The sequence below is a fragment of the Solea solea genome, chromosome 2, assembly GCF_958295425.1.
Source record: "Solea solea chromosome 2, fSolSol10.1, whole genome shotgun sequence".
In the NCBI taxonomy this organism is placed as follows: domain Eukaryota; kingdom Metazoa; phylum Chordata; class Actinopteri; order Pleuronectiformes; family Soleidae; genus Solea; species Solea solea.
In genome coordinates this window covers 39,417,812-39,436,575 of record NC_081135.1, presented here as the reverse complement: position 1 = coordinate 39,436,575, position 18,764 = coordinate 39,417,812, and the positions used below count along the sequence as shown (strand labels likewise).

The following is an 18,764-nucleotide window of genomic DNA, read 5'->3' as shown; positions in this document are numbered from 1 at the left end:
CATCTACATTAGTTTAAATCTACGATATCTGCAGACTATGTTCTTGTCTTTATCTCACTGTTGGAAAGAACTCTGACCTTTGACAGTGAGGCTGCCGGAGCTCTTGACGTATTCTCCTCTGTGATTGGTCAGGTTGATGCTGTAGTTAGCTTCATCTCCCTTCTGGGCACCAAGGACCCTCAGGGAGAAGACGTTGTCTCTCTGGACCATCATGTACTTGCTGCTCTCGAACAGCGTCTCCTCGTTCTTCAGCCACTTGGCCTTGGCTCCCTCCTGGTTCACCTCACAGTTCAGGACCACCTCTTTACCTTCTTGGGCCTCCATGTCCTTCAGTGGCGTGATGATCTTCAGTTTCTCTGCAGGACAAAAAGATGTAGTGTGTGTTTCAGATTCCAACACAGAACGGAAACAACTGCAAGTGCCCAAATGAGCCTGTAGGTGGCGACAGTGTGTAAACAGTTCAAGTCTCACCGAGCACAGTGAGGTCAGCGCTGGCTCTGGTCTCTCCGATCATCACCACGTATCCGCCCTCGTCTTTCAGTTCACTGTCCTTGACGACCAGTGTTCGCTTCTTGCCGTCGCTAATCATCTGGTATTTGTCTCCCGCCTCCAGCTCCTTGTCGCCTTTCAGCCATTTGACTTCATACGTGTCCTTGGACACCGTGCAAGTAAACTCCGCCTTCTCGCCCTCCACCACCTCCTGACCCTGAGGCCTGGAGAGGAACTCGGCCGCCAGTTCTGTGGAAACAGAAGTTCAAACAGATTGTTAACAGAATCCAGAAGAACGCTGGTGTCGGTTTTTAAAGAGAGAGTTCAGGGTTTTTAAAGTGTGGTTGAGCGCCCCCTGCTGCTGATACACAGAGGCTCCCTCTGAGTGAAAACATGGCTGCCAGCAGCGACACAAGGACAAACAGAGTCTACGATATCTCACGTACATGTTCATGTCTTTATCTCACTGTTAAAGTCTGTAAACCACTCACTCTCCCACACCAAAGTCCATAGAGAAAACCAGTGATTTTAACATCACACACACAGGAGTTGTTGATCCACTGCTGCCTCCATCACTAACTTCAAATGTCACATTTGAAAGGACCCAAATTATAATTATTTTCTTTTCTTACCGTTGATCTTGAGGTCTCCAGAGGTCTTGACGCTGGGACTGAGTCTGCAGTTGTACTCTCCAGCGTCAGCCATCTTCAGGTCCTGGATGAGGAGGATCCTCCTCTTCCCATCAACAATGTGATCGTAGCGGCCCCCCTCCGGCAGCTCCTCGTCCCCTTTGTACCAGATGACATCAGCGTCGGGTTTAGAGACCTCGCAGATCAGCTTCACGCTGTCGGTCTCGGTTCCCTCCACGTTGGACAGGTTCTTGATGAACCTTGCCTCCTCCTCTGTGGTGAACAGAAGAACAACAGTGGTGAAACAAAGGCACAAGAGTCTGGTGTGTGTTTAAATCAAATGTTGTTGTTTTTCTTACCGATGACCGTGAGCATGCCGGAGGATTTGGAGGTCTTTGCGTCACATTCGTACTCCGCTTCATCATCAAACGCAGACTTGTGGATAATGAGTGTGTGTTTGCGTCCTTCAGCGATAATTTCATACTTCTTCCCCTTTCTGATTTCACTTCCGTCTTTAAACCAGCGGACCTGAGGGACGCCACAGAAGACGACATGTCAGACGGACATAACAGACATACAGACCTTCATTAGCCACCTCGTCTGGACCAACACTCACCTTGACGTCCTCTCTGGAGACTTCACACTCAAACCTGGCCGTTTCCTTCTCTCTGACCTCGACATCATGGAGCGGCGTCGCAAACTCGACATGAGGAGCTGTCGACGAAAACAGAGACAGGAACAGATTTCATGTGCAGTCTGGTTCCGAACTACTTAACATAGTTTGTAAGTCGCATTTATATAAAAGTCTTAGGATCAGAAATTAAACACAAACTGAGTTACTGACAAAGCACAAAGCGCCCCCTATTGCTGAAAATCAACCTAAGACACAAACTCTACGTCAGTTCAAGTCTACAATATCTACATCACACGTTCATGTCTTTATCAGTGATTTTCTCTATGGGCTTTGGTGTGGGAGAGTGAGTGGTTTACAAACCAAAGTTTCCTGTCTCACAGTGAGATAAAGATGTGAACGTGTGACGTAGATATTGTAGACTTGAACTGACCTCGATTTTATTACACAAGTCTTTTGTTAAGTAGCTAAACTCAGTTTTCTTCTTGTGCTCAAAGCAGTCAGAGCTTTAAAAACCTGAATTCTTCTACAAAGCCTTCATTAGGTAAAAAGAAGTCATTTATTTGTCTAAAGTCATCTGCAGTGTTTAGGTTCCGTGGACACCGTTGTCCTCGAGAGAATCTCTGTACTCACGTTCAACATTGAGGAAGCAGGAAGTTTTGAAGTCTTTGGAGTCGCAGGTGTACGTTTTTGAGTCGTCCATCGTGCAGTCGTGGATGAGCAGCGCTCGCTTGCGGCCGTCGATGATGATCTCGTACTTCTTGTTCTTTCTGATCTCCTGGTCGTCCCTGAACCATTGCACCTCTGCGTTCTCTCTGGAGACTTCACACTCCAGCGTGGCAGTGGCTTCCTCCTCCACAGTCTGGTCCTCCAGGGGCTTTGTGAACTCCACCGGCGGCTCTGGACACAAACAATAAAACGTTAGGTGAACCAGAGCAGCTTCAGGTAAACTTCACCTGAGGAGTTCCAGCAGATGTGGATGTCTCACCTCCGACGATGAGGTTGGCCTCGGTCTGGAAGTCTTTGGCCGTGAGTTTGACCTTTCCAGCTTCAGGCAGCTGGACATCACGCAGAGTCAGGCTGTGGACATTACCCTCTGTCTTCAGAACCACCTGTCAGACACAACACAGGGTTTAGTCTCCACAGACATGGTTAATACTGGCTAGTAGCACGGCTAACACAGAATATGGAGCTATGGCTGTATTTGCTCATTTAAAAACTACTTACTTCTGCTGGAAATGTGTGTTTGTGATTTTCTACTGATGATTAAAAACAGTTTAAAGAGTCTAGTGTGAAACTAACTTCAGTGTGAAGTAGCAGGGTTACAGGGAGTTTTCCTGAGCCCTCAGTCGTGCCTGTGAGGCTTCTGCAGCCTCAGTCAGCTGATTTGTGACAGCTCCAACAAACACTGACAGCTGCTTCTTTCCTTCCCCCGATTTAAACTGCGCGACCTCTGACACCTGAGTCTGGATTTAACAGCACAGCTGAACACGAGGTTCTTTATCACGTCTCAACATCAAAACACTGATAATTCAACATCACTGAGATTAAATCAGCAGTTCATCATTTAAATATGACTATATTTATAGATAAATAATGTTTTGTGATTTTGCAGCTTCTTAAATGTAAATATGTTCTTTAATGTAAATTAGTTTGAGGACGTCGTCGTTTTGAGGTTCGAGGAAAACTTCACTTTACTTTCACTGTTTTAAGTCTGAAACAAACTAATAATCACTAAAACAATCAGTTTGTTTTGCAGAATTTATCCATATTTATCAATTTGTCTTTGTTTGTTTGTGATAGTGAGGATGGGGGCGGGGCTTAGCAGTTTTACAGTTTAGTGTGTGTCTGTGTGTGTGTGTGTGTGTGTGTTCAACTCAAACTAAACGGAACAGGGGGAAACTTTACAGTCATTTTTAAAGAACAAGAAACATTTTAGTTTAAATATAATTTTACCACATCATTTTTTATTCTTCACTTTATTTCCGTCAATTATTGATGATTTATCACTTTATTATTTACACGCTCTTAACACTGGATTAACTTAAGTCTGAGCTTCTGATCGATCCGACATCATTTCCGTGACATAGTGAATGTTGCTCAACCCAGAGAGAGAGAGAGAGGGAGAGAGAGAGGTCACATGTCTGTGGAAACCTCACGTCTTAGGTTACATCCCATAATCAAGTTAATCCAGTGTTACAGAAGGTCTGGATGTGGTTTCAGGATTGTGTTCACACATGCTCAGATTGTTCCAACTCTTATTTCGGCCTGAAACCAGCAAACATCTTCAGAACATGAGCATGAGAAGATCCTGGTGCTGGCGTGGTTTTTAAAAGAGGAGCTGACAAACAGCTCCTGTTGCCACCTGCCCTAAGTTCTCCACCGTTAAAAATAACCCCGCTGAAACGCTTGCGGGGCAGAAAAGTCCTGAAAACCAGGATCGAATGCTCAGCTGTAACCCTGAACCTCGAGCAGCAGCAGCAGGAGGAGCAGGAGGAGCAGCAGGAGGAGGAGGTGGAGGCCCTTATATGAAGACTGTGAGCCAGGCTCAGCACCAGATGCTTCAGCATGTCAACAAGTTTCAGGAAGTGAGTGTTGGGACTTACTCTGTCGCTGGGCTCCAGCTTTGTTGCCTCCAGGAACCACTCGACAACGATGCCTTCGTACGACAGCTCGCACTCAAAGGTGGCGGTCTCACCTGCGGTCACTGCCACATCCTTCAGGGGCTTCACCATGCTGATCACCCGGGCTTTGGATTCAGGAGAAGACATGGTTAGTCCCCCCCCCGACTGAAACAGGTCAGTAGAAAAAATCCTGCAGAGCAGCGGCTAATCCTCAGTGGCTAGTCCTCATGGTGTGGTGGAACTGACGGCAGGCCCACAGGACGCCCTCAGGACAACTGCACACCCGCCACCCGGGGACCAAACTCTGGGGGCCGGGCTCATTAGCATACGACCTGCCGTCAGATGTATATGGCCGCCACAAACCAGTGAGAGACGGGGTCAAATCCCGGGCCCTGCCAATCACTGCAAACCTGCTCTAGATAAGGCATGTGGCTTCTAAAATAACCGAGGCGCCTGATTGGCCGAGAGCCCACTTCTGCCAAACCCAACGGGGAAGTCAATCTGCTCCTGTCAATCATGTGCCTGCATTTTTCCAGGAAAAGGAGAATGTGGAGTTACCAAACGTCACAGTGAGAGCAGACGTGTCGTCACGGCGACGTGTGCCGTCAGAGTTTTGATGATCCAGGATGTCAGAGCGGATTAAGAGGCCACAAACAAGTCTTTATGACGAGCTGCTTCACATGCCTGAGTTAATAACCGGCTTCCTGTGTCTTTATGACCGACACTCAAAGTAATCAACACGGTAAAATCTACAGTTCAAGTCGGTTTTAGCTGGAACTCACGTGAAAGTTCAAACCTTTACAGAGGAATTATTCTGTCAAACATTTAAAAACACAAGCAGAAGTGATTGTCATGAAGTTTCAGAGACATTTTTGTCCCCGATTAGATAAAAAACCAGTGACACTAAACACAACGTGCTGTTATCAGTTTCCCTACAGATATTCTCAGATTATCTCAGATTATCTCCCTCTGTTTCTGATCACATTCTTGTCTGTGCTGTAAATATAACATATGATATGAAGCTCACCACCACCAGCAGGTCTCACCTTTCACCCTGAGCTGAGCTGAGGACTTGGCGTTAGCTGCCATGAAGTCTACGCTGCCGGCCATGTCCATTTTACAGTTGTGGAGGATCAACATGTGTCGGGTTCCCTCCATCTTGATCTCCACGTCCTGAGGACAACACGTCCACATGGTGACAAATTAAAAACAAACAAGAGGACACAGTAGAGAAGAACATCTCTATGATGTCATCAGGGGCGGGATCTTACCGCAGATGGGAGGAGCGTCTCTCCCTTCAGTTTCCAGGTGCCGTGAAGCTCCTCCTCTGAAATCTCCGTCTCAAACGTGGCCGTCTCCGTCTCGGTGACCTCCACGCTGTAGAGCGGGCGCAGCACCTTGATGTCGCGCTCTGCAGAGGCGCAAGAAGACGTTAAAGGCGGAGCCATGGTGAGAGGGGGCGGAGTCGACAGGTACAGAGAACAGTGGGTGGACACGTGCAGCAGCGGTCGCTCTCAGTCAGAGCGACTTACAGTTTGTGCAGAAGCAGAAAAAACGTTGAACTCAAGACATTAATCCAGACGATAATCCAGCCCCGAAACTTTGTAAAGTTTGGCAAAATTTCACAGAATAAATGTAAGCAAATGACCGTTTCCTGCTTTAGCTAACCGTCGACAATGTTAGCGTCATAATGTTTCTGTAAATTAAACTGTTGGAAAACGAGTTTTCATGGAAGATAGTAGCTAAGTGACTTCAGCTATATTTTAGCTAAAGTGCTGCAGTAAATGAGTTCAACTAACTTTGGCTAGTTAGCATATCAACTGCTCAGTTTGATATGCTAACTAGCAATCATAATGTTAATTTCAGTTAACCTAAGTAAATGTTATTCAGTTATGTTAGCTTACAGTGTCTAGCGTAGCCTGTCTTGTTCATTCTGAATGTTAGCTAGTTAGCCTTTGATTAGTTTAGTTTTTATTTAAAAAGCTTTAAGGGCGTGAAGGAAATAATCTATGATTTATGATTTATCACCAGATTAAAATAATCTGTAATCTGCAGCCTGATGTTGTGATGTGTATATGAGCGTCTGCCTCCACAGCTGCTCCAGAGGTCAGAGGTCATATACAGTTACAAGCGTCACATGACCGCGTGTCGGGCTGGATCATCCTCAGGAGAAACATGAAACAATACAAGACACAGTGATAAATGACAGAGTGGAGAAGAACGGCGGCCCAGACAGAGGCGGGGCTTCGATGAATGCCGGTGGGCGGGGCCTGACTCGGAACTTCCTGGATCACGGCAGGTATTACCTTCGATGTTCAGGGTGGCTGTGGTCTTGTCGGTGCCACAGTCGCAGGTGTACGTTCCCTTGCTGCTCTTCGCCGCCTTCTTGATGATCAGCATGCGCTTCTTGCCGTCCGATTGGAGCAGAACGTTCTTGGAGGGAAAGATGTCGATGCCGTCTTTGAACCATTTGACATCGCCAGTGACTTTGCTGAGCTCACAGGACAAAATCACCTCGTCCTTCTCGACGGCAGTGTAGTTCTGCAGCTTAGCTGTGAAGTATAAGTCGCCCTCTGCGGGACGACACCGGCAACGGTTAAAACACAGACTCTTATTACAGATGTGAAAACCTTCTACAGATGAAAACATGAAATAGAATGTTAGCGTCATAGAGTTTCCTGTTCATGAGTGTCACTTCCTGTTTTTTTGTGAACTCTCGTTCCTCTCACTTTCCAGATATCTTCACTTCCTTCTTTTTCCTGTTCCCACTTCCTGTCGCTGTAGAGTAGATGCAGTTCTACTTGGAGGTTGTCATTTTCTCTCGATAGAGCGCCCCCCTTAAGTTGTAATTCCAAGTTGTCAACTTACCTACAAAGCTATTGCCCAAATTCACAACACAACATGGGTTCTCAGAGTTCTAACATCTTTTCTGTGTTTTTACACAAAGCACTGCCCCCTGGTGGATTATGTGTTAATCAAATAGACTAGATTGTCTTGCTAGTTAGTGAAGTTAGCTATTAAACTAACTAAATCGGACTTGTGAAGTTCTGTAGAAACATTAACTCGAGTGCGAGGAGCAGGTCATTACAACAGCGGTGATGGAACAAAGACAGGAAGTGAAGTGAATAACAGAGGAACACGAGGGCTCAGTACAACATGGACACTGGAGTCACACGTAAACCACAGGTATGTGTGACTGAAACAGGAAGTGGCTGTTTATGTGAAAGAGGAAGCACAGAGATTTTTATCACTTCTACCATTTTGCCTCCGGCACTAACCGAGGACGGTGAGCATGGCCTCCGATGTCTTGCCCGCGGCGTCCACCTTGATCATGGACGTGTCGTCGAGGGTGACCTCCTTGAAGGCCAGTGTGTGGACTTTACCATCATCCGTCATGTGCACCACCTTGCTGGGGTGCAGACGGACGTCGTTTTTGTACCAGACCACTGGGATTTTATCGTGAGAGAGTTCGACACTGAACGCTGCCGTTTCTCGCTCCTTCACAGTCACGTCTTTAATTGGTTTGATAAATTCGAGACGGATACCTGACAAACACAGATTATACACGTGTGAAGTTCAATCATGAAACAATAAAAGTGACAGGAAGTAAATTGCGTGTTTGGTCTAAAGTTGGGCTTGTGCCCCCTGGAGGCTGGAGGAAGGTGAAGTGGGCACATATGGTCACTGCATGGACTAGCTGAAAGATGCTAATGTGCAGTTTGCTCTTCAGCTGCTTCAGTGACTGACGCTGTTTACCTTTGATGATCAACTTTCCAGAAGTCCTCTTATCTTCAGCCTCAAACATATACTTGGCTTCATCTTCGTATTTGGCAGATTTGATAACGAGACGGTGTCTCTTTGCGTCAACCGACAGTTCAAACTTATCATCGTTCACTAGCTCCTGAGTTCCCTTCAGCCAACGGAAGCTTTTTGGCTCTCGAGAAATTTCCAGTTCAAACTTAGCCTCCTCTTTTTCGTACACATGCACGTCAGACAGAGGAGTAATGAATGAGACTGGAGGATCTGTAGGTTCAGACAAACAGAGTTAGACTCAGCACTGGGTGTCAAAGACAAACGTGGCCACTGGACTTTGTCTGGAAAGGGATTCTGCACAAGAGGAAAGTGTGAGGATGTGAACGCTCACCCTTCACTTTCAGGTTAGCAGAACACTTGGCGTTAGCGGCGGTAAACACCAGCTCGCCTGTCAGAGGAACTTTGCAGTTGTAAATGACCAGTGTGTGTTTGGCGCCGTCCTCCACAATCTCAACGTCCTGCAGACGGTCAACAAGCATGTCAGCGACAAACAGGAGAAAAGTGGTCAGAGCAAAGTCTGACGGGTGGCAAGTATGAGACACTAAGTGAAAATGAGTGTGAGACGTGTTTCAGTGGGACATACAGCAGACGGACTGAGGACTTCGCCTTTCAGTTTCCACTGGCCGTGGACATCGTCCTCGCTGAGCTCCACCTCAAACCGAGCAGTCTCCCCATCAAACACTTCAACACCGTACAAAGGCCGGACCACCTTAATGTGCCGAGCTGACGTTCAAGAGAGGGGACGAAGTTTCAGGACACAAATACAAACACACAACACACAAGCCTCCTTTATTGTGCCTCAGCAAAAACCTTTCCTACAACCAAACAGAACCATAAGGTTCCCAGGAAAGCGAGGAAGTTGGACGACCTGGTAACTAGCTGTTGGTTACACATTACCAGCTCAGTCGTTACCAGTATGTTTCATGTGTGGTGAGATCTTATAGGTGGTTCAACGTGGTTCTGGTAGTATGAACTCTTGACGGGGGACATGTGTGATGCTTGGTGCTGGACGAGGCTTTTGGACATTACCAGAGCAGAGTCCGTCATGGCCTAGCAAGAACTGCTACCGCTGCTAAAGTGATGGCTGCTGTTACTCAGGGAACTCTGTTGAACAGTTTTGTCAAGATCCCCATTTAAAGGGAACTCTGAGATCTTATTGTCTGGTGCTTTAATCACAACAGGTGGGGGCGTCAACTTTCTAATTGGCAGTGCAAGTAAAGCAAAGCAACAGGTTCACCTGAGGTTCAGTTCCACAATGTGTGACGCTCAAAGCCTCGAGCACATGAGTGCGAGTGGACTGTCGTGAGTTTTTCAACACACTGAAGAACAATAAAGGAGTTTATAAAGACGAACAAACACAAGGACAAACCATTAGAAACATGAAACATGATTAAAGAACTGTGGGAGGAGTTGAGTTGTGTGATTCTGATGGTGATGATTCGTAAAGGTAACGTGATGAGGAAGAGAGAGAGAGACCACATCCAGGTGATCAACAGTGGTAAGAGAGAAAAGGAAGGCCCTACGAGTGCAGATACTGAGGTGACACTGAAGCGATGAAGTAATGAAGTGATGAAGTGAGGTTACGAGGTGGCACAGGGTCAGGGAGGGTTAAAGAGAAGTTAGAACTCGTTTACCTTCGATGTGCAGAGTTGCAGTTGTCTTGTCTGTCCCGCAGTCACAAACATACTGTCCTTTGTCTTTGTCTCCAATTCTCTTGATGACCAGTGTTCTGCGTTTGTCCTCGGCCTTGATGGCCACCATCCTGGAGGCTTTGATCTCCGCCTCGTTGTGGTACCACATAACATTGACGTCTTTGCTGAGTTCACAATCTAGAACCACCTCGTCTTTCTCCACCGCAGTAAAGTCCTGCAGCTTGACCGTGAAGTACGCGTCTCCCTCTGGAATGGTGACATTTTTGTGTCACTCACACATGAACAACACATTTCGTAACAAAGATGAGGGACAACACAGGTATGACACACAAACATCTCACAAACACAAGTGAAGGTGGTTTTTGTACAGACACAAACATGAAGAAGACAAGAAGTTGTGGGAGGACAGATGGAGGACCGGCAGATTCTCTCTGGTTACCTATGACTGTCAGGTTGGCCATGGAAGGAATTCCTTTGGCCTCAGCTTTAATCTGGCACGTATCATCCAGAGTCACTTCCCTGATTTCGAGCACGTGTTTCTTCCCATCGACATGCATGACCACCGTTCTGCTTGGATGAATTTTAACGTCATTCTTGTACCAAATGACAGGGATGTTTTCATGGGAGAGTTCCAGCTCAAACCGAGCCGTTTTGCCTTCCTTTACAGTTTGGTCCTTTAGCGGCGAGATAAATTTGAGCCTGATACCTACAATTGTGTTGATAAAGTATATTCATATGAGTTAGCTTGCAAGAGGAGGCAAACAACTCAATGAATCGTGAATTCCAGGACTTACCCTCCACTGTGAGTCGGGCAGTCGAGGTCTTTCCCAAAACCTCAATTGTATACTCGTCCTCGTCATCAAACTCACAGCAATTTATAACCAGCATATGCTTTTTTCCATCATCGATGATGTCATACTTTTGGTCTGAGGTGATGATGTCAGTTCCTCTGTACCACATGACCTTAGAGACATCCTTCGTGATGGTGCATTCAAACTTAGCCTGTTTCTTTTCAGGAACAGAGACGTCTTTCAGCGGGACAACAAAGTCCATCTCAATTTCTGGGTCAAAAGGTGACACAGGTACAGGACATCAACAACAACAACAACAACAACAACAACAATAACAAGAGTCTCACACACACACACACATTCACAGACAAACACAAAATCTGACACAACATTCAGGATTTTATTTTCCACTGAACGACAACAAATACCGACCACTGGAAATCGTTGGTTTTCCACGTTAAAATCCTGTGACGTCTTCTTTCATCTGAGCATCATCACATGTTAAAACAATGCTGTGAAAAATTAATCTGCTTCCTCAAACCTGTTCAATAAAGATCTAAGGTCCACTCTCAGGTGCTCTACAGCTTTATTGAAAAGTCCATGGACCTTAACACCTTTATTTTTACAGCTAAGGTCTATAAAACACTGGCGCACCACTTCATACCCTGGATCCACGGAAGACATCTTACCTTTGACATTGAGCATTGCATTGGTGACGGCGTTCAGAGCCTGGTACGAGACTTCTCCGGCCTGATCCAGCTGGCAGTTTTTCAGCGTTAGCCTACGCACTGTGCCGTCCATTTGGATATCACACATCTGATGAACACATGACAGTAAGATTATGTGTAAATAAAAAGACAGTTGTTCAGTCTGACCTGTGTGGCTGATGTGTCCGGTCTTACCGGGGATCGGGTCAGAACCTCTCCCTTGAGCTTCCACTCTCCTGGAACATCGTCCTCAGAAATCTCTGTCTCAAACCTGGCGTCTTCCTTCTCAGTTACCTCAACACTGGCCAGTGGTCTCAGGATCTCAGCCTCACGCTCTGAGAAGAAGGTTCCGTCAGTACCAGCAAACGTCAGACAAATGACAGAAAGATCCCGTTTAAGCCAGACTCAGACTACAGGAGACCAATTCAATCCCTGAGGATTCTTGGTGAATGTTGGTCTCAAACCTTGTTCACAGTGAAATTACATAATATTATCCTCTAATGTTCTAAAACCAGTCAGGATTTCAAACCTCCTGTTGTCTGAATTCCGGTTTAAAATGAAGGTAAAGTATGCGGACAGAAAACCTCCGAGCGTTAGCTTAGCGGTGTAGGTGCGTCCTTCCACTTCCAGGGCGTATTCTGCGATGTCCTCAGGTTGACAGTTCTTGATGGTGAGCGTCAGCTCCTTTCCTTCCTTCTTCATCTCAATTTTGTCGGACGGCACAATCTCATTCTCTCCCTTGAGCCACTTCCAGTTTGGCGTGTCCTTGAACAGTTCGCATTTAAACGTAGCAGAGGCCTTCGGTTTAACGTGCTGGTCTCTCAGTGGTTTCACGATCCAATCTTTGATGATTTCTGTTGAACAAAACATCACGTAAAAAAAAACCCTGATTCAGACATAAATTTAAATATTTTGTGTGATGTGATGATCTGAAAGCCAATCAGTGTTGAAATTCCTCTTTAGTCCTGATGTTGTATCAGAAATGAAGGAAAGTTGCTGTATGTGTGAAACTTCAGGAGTACCTGGAAACTTGATTGATTTAAACTGTTAATAACGCTTTAAAATAAATGTAGTTAGCTCCATGATTAGCCTTAGTCTTGTGTTTACTCACTGTCATTGTTTTAGCGATTCACAAAAACATGACTGACTGCAATTCTGAAAATATCTTTGTGTAAAGCAATCAGAAAACATCTGAACATATAAAATGTTTCTAAATAAAATGGGCCAAACTGAGCCCTGAGGTACCACAACTGACATTTCTACCCTTTTTTAGATTCTCATTGTATGTAGGGGCATGCACATACAGTATAGCTGTGTTTTTACCGAGTGGAACAGTTCGGTTTGATTCAGTATGGTACGTATTTTCTTGCATTTCCATCAGAAAAAGTACCAAAATAAACCAGCCCCAACCGGTACGTTCTGTGGCACCCTTCCGTTGGGGTACCAGAGTAAAATGGTATGGTCAGGGCAGAGCTAGACTGGCTCCACCCACAACAGTTAGTTGATTTGGCGCCAGAAATAAATAAATATCCCATAGAAGTCGAGGCAAACAGGCAGAAACCAGATGGAAAACAAGAGCTGCTGGATGTGCTCCATTGTCCACACCCTGCGTATCAAGTAAAGGTACGGGTCCATACCATACTGTACCAAACCATACCGTGATGAAACACAGCACATGGAAATCTTACCAATCACTCTAACGTTGGTTATGGTCTTGATATCTTCCTGGCCCGACACTTCACATGAGTAGGCACCCGCGTCCTCGTCCGTGCTGTTCTGGAGAGTCACAGCGTGCTGCAGACCAATAATATTGATCTGGATCTTGTTGGCCTTTGGCTTCAGGATCTTGCCGTTCTTCCTCCACACCACTTCCTTCTCTTTGTTCAGCTCACAGGTCAGGTACAGAGGCTGACCCTTCAGGCATGAGGTGTCCTCCTCCAGCTCTTTGACCCATTTCATTGGTAGCTCTATGACGACAATGAAATAGAGAAATGTGACTCTGAAACACTGAAATAAGACAGTTATTCTCCTGATTCTCTGTGTGATCATTCCCAAACCCAGCGCCAGGTATTTCTGGTAAGAAACTTAAAGCAGAGAGAAAATAAATACCTTCAACGATGAGCTTGGCCATGCACGATATTTCCTTGCCAGCGTTTTTGGCGACACAGGTGTATTCACCAGTGTCGGACAGCTGAACGTCAATGATGTGCAGTTTACGATCTTTTCCATCAGACGTGAATTTGTGCTTGGGGCTCTCCCGCAGGTTGCTGTCGTCTTTCATCCATGAAGTGATGGCAGTGGATGGCGAGACCTCACACTCAAACACGGCTGATGAACCAATGGACTCTGCCTCCTGCAGCACGATGTTCTGAAGCTTCTTGATGAACTTCAGAGGGACGGCTTTGAGCTTGAACCCTGCGAAGGGTTCCTCTGGAGGAGGGGGACCTCGTCCACCGGGCTTCAGGCCACGCCCCCTGCCTTCTCCAGGGGACGGCGTCTGTTTGGCTGAAATTCAGTTCGAACACAAATGGTCAATTCAGGCTGAAATGTATGGCATGATAATGTAGCACCACCACACGGATGAAGAATGTAAAAAACAGACTTACGTCTTAGGCCTCGACCTCTGCCGGCTGGTGCTTCCCCTGCTGCTGCTGGTTGTCCCTCTGCTCAGAACCAATGACAATGAATTAGCTGCTGATCATGTGTCCATGTATTCATAAAAATGTCACGATAGGGACATATGAGGTGATTATGATGGTAAATGTATGAAATAATGCTTGTAAAATGAAGGGAGATGAAAAGTTTATATTTTCTTAATTAGCCGACATACGATGACGAGATGGAAACAAAAACATGAAGAAGGTACGTGTGGATGAATGACAGTGGTGTGAAGTCAAAATGGCGACACACTAATGACATTACAGGAAGTGAATGAAAGTGATGGAGATGACCAGACATGATGACGAACAATTATAGAAGAAGAGGGTGACGTAAATCGCATCACACGAAAGATAAGGTGAGGTAAAGACAGTTTTAGATGGAGGCATGATGGTGGGAATGGGTAGAGATTATTCACGGCATGAAGGCGGGGTTTGTCTTGGTGAGGTGGGGCAACCACCATCTCACCTCTCCTGGCAGCCCCTGGAACCTCTAGAGCACCTTCCTCTGTTTCACCTTCCCAGTCCTCAGAGCCGGCACTGTCCCGAGGAACCAGCTCCCAGCCCCAGGCCTCCTCCTCCTCGCCCTCCCCTGCCTCTACCTCTGCTTCAAACTCCTCTTCAAACACCTCCTCCTCTGGCTGGGTGTCAACCTTCTTCATCTGCACAGCTCCAGGAGAGATCTCTTTTACCAAGGGAATCTTTCCTTTGTCAGGTTTTGCTGGTTCTGTGACCTTCACCTCTTCAGGTGAAGGCTTTTTGGGGACCTTCTTAAGTGTCACAGGTTCAATAGACTCTTTTGGAGAAACTGTTTTTGGAACCTTTCTGAGCTTATCAACACTAGGGATCTTCTCAACAGGGACTGTTTCTGCTTCTTTGAGTTTTTCTACTTTAGGAGAGGGTGTCTTTTTCAGCTCAACCTTCTTGAGCTGCTCCAAAGGTTTAAGTGTAACTTCTTCTTTGTCCTGCTGCACCTTGGGTGTAACAACCTTCTTCAGCTGCAGAGGTTTGGGTTCCTCAGGAATCTTGTCAGGTTTCTTAACAGGAGCTGGTGCTGGAGACACTGTCTTCTCCATGGGAACTGCCTCCAACTCTTTCGGTTTTTCTTGTTTCTTCTCTGGAATTTCTGGGATCTCAGGTTTCTTTGGTCTGGCGTCTGGTTCTCGTTCTTTGGGTTTTTCATCAGGACTTTTGCGACGTTGGCGCAGGTCATCAATTGGTTTCCTCTCTTTCTCCTGTTCTGGTTTCTTCTCAGGTTCTGCAGCATCTTTGGAAGGTCTTGAAACAGGTTTTAGTTTGATGCTTTCAACCTCTTGTTCCTTTGTCGGGATTTTCTTCACCTTGGTCGGTGCTTTGACCTCCTCTGATTCCTTCTCTGGAGTTTTCTTTTTAATCAATGGCTTTGGCACCTTAGCTAGTGGCTCAGTAACCTCTGCAGGTTCCTTCTCTGGTTTTTTGGGAGGTTCTTTGGGTTCCACCTCTCTGGGGATCCTCTCCCCTTTCTGGAAAGGCTCTATGACTCTGTCAGGCTTTTCTTTTTTATCTTTCTCTGGCTCCTCTGCTGTTTTAGCAGGCTTCTCAAACGGTTTTAGTTTGACTACTTCTGGTTCAACTTCATCTGTAGGCAATTTTTTCACTTTCTTCAAGGCTGCAGGAGGCAGGGCAGATTCCTCTTCCTTTGGTGTCTTGGGTGTTTTCTTAATAGAAATCTTTTCCTCTGGTTTTTCATCTTTTGGGACGGGTTTCTTGCGTGTCCATGCGTCTTTAGGAGCCTCTGTTGGTTCCTTTTCTTTCAGTTTGGAAACTTCTGGCTTTTTCACCACCTCTGCTTTCTCTCGGGGCTTCTTCTCCTCAGCAGGTCTCCTGGTGGCGACTGACATCTCCACAGGCTCTAATTTGTGAACCATCTCGTCGACATCCAACACGGTGGTCCTTGTTATCTTCTGAGGTTTTTCGTCTGCTTCTTCCTCTTTGGGTGGAATTGAGGGAACCTTTTTCAGTTTGACCGTTTCCAGTTCCTGCTCCACTTCCCTCAGTACTCTGGTTGCTTTCTTCAAGGTGGGAATCTCAAACGTCCCGCCCTCTTCCACATGAATTTTACCTTTTTTGCCCAGAACCGTGTCTGAGGCGGCAAAAGTTTGACACACACACACACACACATTATGACTTAAACAAACACACATTTGGATTATTTCAACGTTAGCAAAGTAAATAAGTAAATAATTAAATAACGGACACAAAAACTGAGAGACTAAATGTTGCTTGTGTGAGCGTGGCTGAGGTTTCCTGGTGTAACTGTGCTGTTAGCTTCAGGACTCTGTGACATTAGCAGACGATGCAGCTGTCGTATTCTGTGTTTTAAGTGAGTGGTGATCGGTTCTCGTACCTTTCTTGACTCCTCCTGGTGCTTCAATTGGTCCCTTGGCTTCATCTAACACAGACGTAAAGTTCAAACAATCAATCATTATCAGCGTCATCGGTCAGAAACAGTGATTTCATGACTTTAAAACACAAATGTTGGTATTTGTGATGAAATCACTAAACCAGTTTCATGAGGTGAAATGATGTCATGAGTGAAGATGAAGTGAAGTTAGGCTGGGATGAATGTGTCATGCTAGTATTGCTAATGCTAATATTGAACACGACACGTAAAAAGAAATTTAAACGTACAATGAAGTCACATGGGCGGTTAAATCGTCAATGAGGATGAAAGAAGAGAAACAAATAAGAAAAATCAAACATGGATGTTTCTGTCAAAGTCGGCTCTACCTGCAGAGGGAGCCACTGTTTCTACCATGACTGGTTTCTCCTCCACAATTTTCTTGGTCGGTTCTTCAGGTTTTGGCTTCACGACTTCAAATATAAAAAAAGAAGGAACTAAGAAAAAGAAGCTTCACCAGAAAACATCGACTTCCTCAAAACACGAGCTGTTTGAATTAGTCAAGAGTTATCGTGCAGATACCTGGTTTAGGTTCTTCTGCTGGAGAAACTCTCTTCTCCAACTTCTTGGGTTTATCAGTGACTTCTGGCTTTTTGGCAGGTTCTTGAACTTTTTCAGCGGCCGGCACTTTGCTCTCTTAAAGAACAAAGTATGAAAAGAGTTCAACACAAAGTTCATGATGCTAATCTTGTTCTCGTCGTTCAACAGTCCGTCATTCTTGGTCATAATGAGACGTTTCTTCAGTGTAAAGCTTCAAAGATTCAAGAGCGACATTCTTTTACAAAATGTCTAAAGAGAGAGACAGACCAAAACCACTTCTGAAAGACAGAGGTCCGTACCTGGTTGAGGAGCAGTCGGCTTTACCACTGGTGCTTTGTCTTCTGGTGGCGACGCCTCCTTCTTCACGGCAACTTGAAATCAAATCATACGACAGTCAGAAGCAGACAAAGACTGATGGAGCAAGCGCTGAACCATGCAAAGATACAGAGATAAAGACACTGACAATCCTCTCACCTGTCCTCAACCCTGAAAAGATGATACTCAGAGGTGCAGTAACACACGACACACGACAAACACGACAAACAGAATCAAATAAAACCCAACAAACAACAGTCGGAGACAAACGTCTCAGTGGACAAACACGATGGGTGACATGACATGGATGTCCAGAGGATATGACCAATCCAAGAGGATGATGGAAAAAGGGAGGTGCACATCACAGTGGTGCTCAGATAACAACACGTGCTCGGTGACAGTGACATGTTTCCTTGTATACCTCTGTGAGATTCTTCTCCTTCTAGTTCCTCTGGTTCCAGAGACAAAAGTCTGGATTCTATCGTGGACCGAAGCCTTTGAGATTCTGCCTCCAGTCTGGGTTTGGATTGAACTTTCTGAGGAGGCAAATAATGAAGATCTGCTTCCAGACAAGAAGGTTCTGGAGGATCTGGTTTGTCGTCTGCAGTCTTCTTTGTGTTCTTTGGTATGGTTTCATCTGTTACTGAAGGTTCTCTGACCGTGGACTCAAGACGATGCATCATGCCCACGTCACCTTTCCAAACCTCACCTTTGATTTGTTCTTGCTCTTTGTCTGCTTTTTTTTTTTCTTTAAATGCTTTGATTATTTTGGATTTCCCTGTCCCTGTCTCTGTCTCTGTCCCTGTCCCTGTCCCTGTCTCTGTCTCTGTCCCTGTCCCTGTCCCTGTCTCTATCTCTATCTCTGTCTCGTTTTCTAGCGTGTTTGACGTACTTGTTCTAACGTCTTGTTTTGTCATGATTGCGTCCTGAAGGATTTGTCCTCCCGTTGCATCTGTTGTGAGCGATTCTGCAAACGTCCCCTCAGTTTTGTGCTTGGTACGTTTGAGTTTCATCTCCTGAGCAGAACTGACTGCACCTGTTTCATCGTGGACTCTGGCGACCTCTGACTGAACTTCAGCTCCGTCACTTTCACACAAACTATGTTTTGTTGCGGTTGGTTTTTCTGAGGAACGCAGTAATTCTTCATGCGTGGTTTCTGCTGCTCTTTGACTCTGAACTGATGGAACGTTTGCGTGTTTGAGTTTTTCACGTTGCAGTGTTTGATCTAACACTTTACACGTCGATGTAACATCAGGTGACGTCTGTCTCTGTGACGTGTCTGATAGAAAACCTTGTTGCAGTTTTTCGTTTGCGACGTCCATCATCGGCGTCACTGAAGCTTTTCTTTCCATTTGCTGTGATTTTTCTGTAACTAGTTTCTTTGCAGACAATCGTTCGCCTTCATCTCGTCTTGAACGACGATAACCTGTTTCTTTCTTCTCCAGTTGCTGAGTAACCTGAGTCCTTGTGCTCTCT

At 45.7% G+C, this 18,764-nt stretch overlaps 1 protein-coding gene across 25 annotated transcripts in view; it reads right to left on the bottom strand.

Annotated features, from left to right (window-relative positions):
* Positions 1-18,764, bottom strand: part of ttn.2 (titin, tandem duplicate 2) — a 176,830-nt gene that overhangs the window by 83,246 nt on the left and 74,820 nt on the right. For 14 of the 25 annotated variants that reach the window (XM_058617746.1, XM_058617753.1, XM_058617763.1 and 11 more), the window contains 29 exons: positions 17,273-17,344; positions 16,956-17,069; positions 16,763-16,846; positions 16,380-16,424; positions 14,463-16,115; positions 13,943-13,999; positions 13,446-13,841; positions 13,025-13,303; positions 11,921-12,190; positions 11,532-11,671; positions 11,319-11,445; positions 10,633-10,899; positions 10,278-10,544; positions 9,821-10,084; positions 8,770-8,909; positions 8,518-8,644; positions 8,130-8,396; positions 7,652-7,918; positions 6,680-6,946; positions 5,645-5,784; positions 5,420-5,546; positions 4,356-4,498; positions 2,738-2,861; positions 2,383-2,649; positions 1,735-1,832; positions 1,478-1,646; positions 1,122-1,391; positions 472-738; positions 78-356 (listed from right to left, as the gene is read on the bottom strand). In XM_058617746.1, the coding sequence (XP_058473729.1) occupies positions 78-356; positions 472-738; positions 1,122-1,391; positions 1,478-1,646; positions 1,735-1,832; positions 2,383-2,649; positions 2,738-2,861; positions 4,356-4,498; positions 5,420-5,546; positions 5,645-5,784; positions 6,680-6,946; positions 7,652-7,918; positions 8,130-8,396; positions 8,518-8,644; positions 8,770-8,909; positions 9,821-10,084; positions 10,278-10,544; positions 10,633-10,899; positions 11,319-11,445; positions 11,532-11,671; positions 11,921-12,190; positions 13,025-13,303; positions 13,446-13,841; positions 13,943-13,999; positions 14,463-16,115; positions 16,380-16,424; positions 16,763-16,846; positions 16,956-17,069; positions 17,273-17,344 (6,987 nt within the window). The remainder of the gene's footprint in view (positions 1-77; positions 357-471; positions 739-1,121; positions 1,392-1,477; positions 1,647-1,734; positions 1,833-2,382; positions 2,650-2,737; positions 2,862-4,355; positions 4,499-5,419; positions 5,547-5,644; positions 5,785-6,679; positions 6,947-7,651; positions 7,919-8,129; positions 8,397-8,517; positions 8,645-8,769; positions 8,910-9,820; positions 10,085-10,277; positions 10,545-10,632; positions 10,900-11,318; positions 11,446-11,531; positions 11,672-11,920; positions 12,191-13,024; positions 13,304-13,445; positions 13,842-13,942; positions 14,000-14,462; positions 16,116-16,379; positions 16,425-16,762; positions 16,847-16,955; positions 17,070-17,272; positions 17,345-18,764) is intronic. The other 11 variants (XM_058617807.1, XM_058617815.1, XM_058617840.1 and 8 more) reach the window with 8 other exon arrangements.